The 1,805-nt window shown below is 60.2% G+C and overlaps 1 protein-coding gene across 1 annotated transcript; it reads left to right on the forward strand.

Moving 5' to 3' along the window:
• Positions 1–1,117: 1,117 nt before the first annotated feature.
• On the forward strand, positions 1,118–1,655 carry NGA_0701400 (uncharacterized protein; the record flags this gene model as incomplete). Its single annotated transcript, XM_005852466.1, has 2 exons — positions 1,118–1,329; positions 1,576–1,655. Coding segments are annotated over exons 1-2 (219 nt in total), but the record flags the coding sequence as incomplete, so codon positions are not given.
• Between the last annotated feature and the right edge of the window lie 150 nt (positions 1,656–1,805).

Below are 1,805 nucleotides of genomic sequence, written 5' to 3' on the forward strand. Positions count from 1 at the left end.
CCTCCTCCCCTCCATCCCTCCTTACCGTAGTTCTCCGTCGATTGCTTGGCCTTGGTCTGGTTGAAGCCGTCCAGGGCCCGCCTGAAGGACGCCGACACCGCCATCGCCTCCTCCTCCCACTCCTGCACCGTGGAGCCCCACTCCGTCGCCTCCCCCCCTCCTTGCAAGCTGCGCCCAGAGGGAGGGATCGGCTCGGCGTGGAGGGATTCGTGTCGGGGACGCGCTTGGGCGTGGCTGGAAGGGACGGGGCGCTTGGGGCGGAGGGGGCGGTACGCGGGCTCTCGGGCGTGGAGGTAGGGGAGGAGGAGGAGGAGGAGGGAGGGAGCGAGGAGGCGAGCACGAGGATGAAGTAGCATGATCGGAAGCCTCAGGAGGGGGGGGGGGAGGAGGAGGGGAGGGCGGGTGAAGGGAAGGCGATGAAGGAAGCTGGGAGAGCGTGTGATAAATGAAAGACGTTGTCGATGACGGCGTCTCGCCGGATATACAGTCAAGTCGGACCGCTGAGAATGGGAGCAGGCCCGAGGGGGGAGGGATACAAAGTTTTGGGTCGCACGCACGAGGGAGATCCATCCCTGAAGGCATGTGTAAAAGAGGGGAAAATATGCAGTGGTGGCCTCGATGTATGCATATATGCAGGGATTTAGGGGGCCGGGCGAGTCTAGCCAGCGCCCAGCCCTTTGGTAGACTCGCCTTGCGTGCAAAGAGAGAGGCTTTTTCTCCTTCCTCCGCATCGTAGAGCTCACACCGCCATTGCCTGGCGTGTAAGGTCTCAAAATAGTTGCCTCTCATCAGTGACACATATCAAAATAGTCACATCCATGGACCAAAAGGTTTCAAATTGTCGGGTAAGGGGAGGGAGGGACGAGCATTATCTGGCGACAGAGGTCCGTGGCGAGGCTGCGACGACGGCTTCTCGGTTTAAACACTTTGTCTCCCGCAGCGCCTTTTTGTACACCGGTTTATTTTTCGTCAACATTTTTCCACGACCACCATAAGCAATGTGCATGTCCAACACGTGCGTGCGTCGGCCTTGTGTGCCGCTCGCGCGACAGTCTTGGGCGGGCCCGTCTCCGCTACCTCCGAACGCTAACGTTTGCTTGAAATTTTGAATATGGGCCACCAGGCGTCACGCGAACTCGGGCAGGAGGGGAGGCTGCCGCGACGTCTTGGCAACGAACCACACACGTGCCATGCCGCGCACTGCACTATGGAGTCGTACAGGCGTGTGTATTCCGCTGGCATTGCTGGTGATGGGTGTTCACTGTTTCGGCCCTTTGGACCTGCAGGGGCTCGAGAAGGAGGAGGCGGCGGCCACTCCGTCACGGCGAGGTAGGAAGGGGGGGGGAAAGAAACAGGGGCGATGGACAAGCATGGTTGTGGGAAGAGAGGTGAAGGGCCCATGAAGTCAGTCCGTGTGTGGCTCGCTGGAGGCGTCGATAAGATATGGGAAGGTCAAAAATTTGATGCGGGCTTTTCCGCGCACTGAACCTCCCTCGTCATTTGACCCGCATTCAATGAACCGCGACGCTTATGCGCACAAATATGGCATGTCTCTTCTTCTTTCTCGTCGCACAGCCCTTCGATTGGCCACTCCCCCGTCCCAAGCACCCCCGCCCGCCTCCATGGACCAAGGCCTAGAAGGAGGGAGGGCGGGAGGGCGGGAGGGAGAGCGGGAAGAAAGGCAAGAGGTGGACGGGTACGGGGCCCTCGAGACAGCAGCGGGGACGATCCAAGGAGGCTTTGGCAACCTGATACCCGGGCCGGAGGAGGAGTGGCTGGGGGATAAAGATGTGAGCGGCAAAAAT

This window comes from Nannochloropsis gaditana (assembly GCF_000240725.1).
Source record: "Nannochloropsis gaditana CCMP526 unplaced genomic scaffold scaffold1177, whole genome shotgun sequence".
In the NCBI taxonomy this organism is placed as follows: domain Eukaryota; class Eustigmatophyceae; order Eustigmatales; family Monodopsidaceae; genus Microchloropsis; species Microchloropsis gaditana.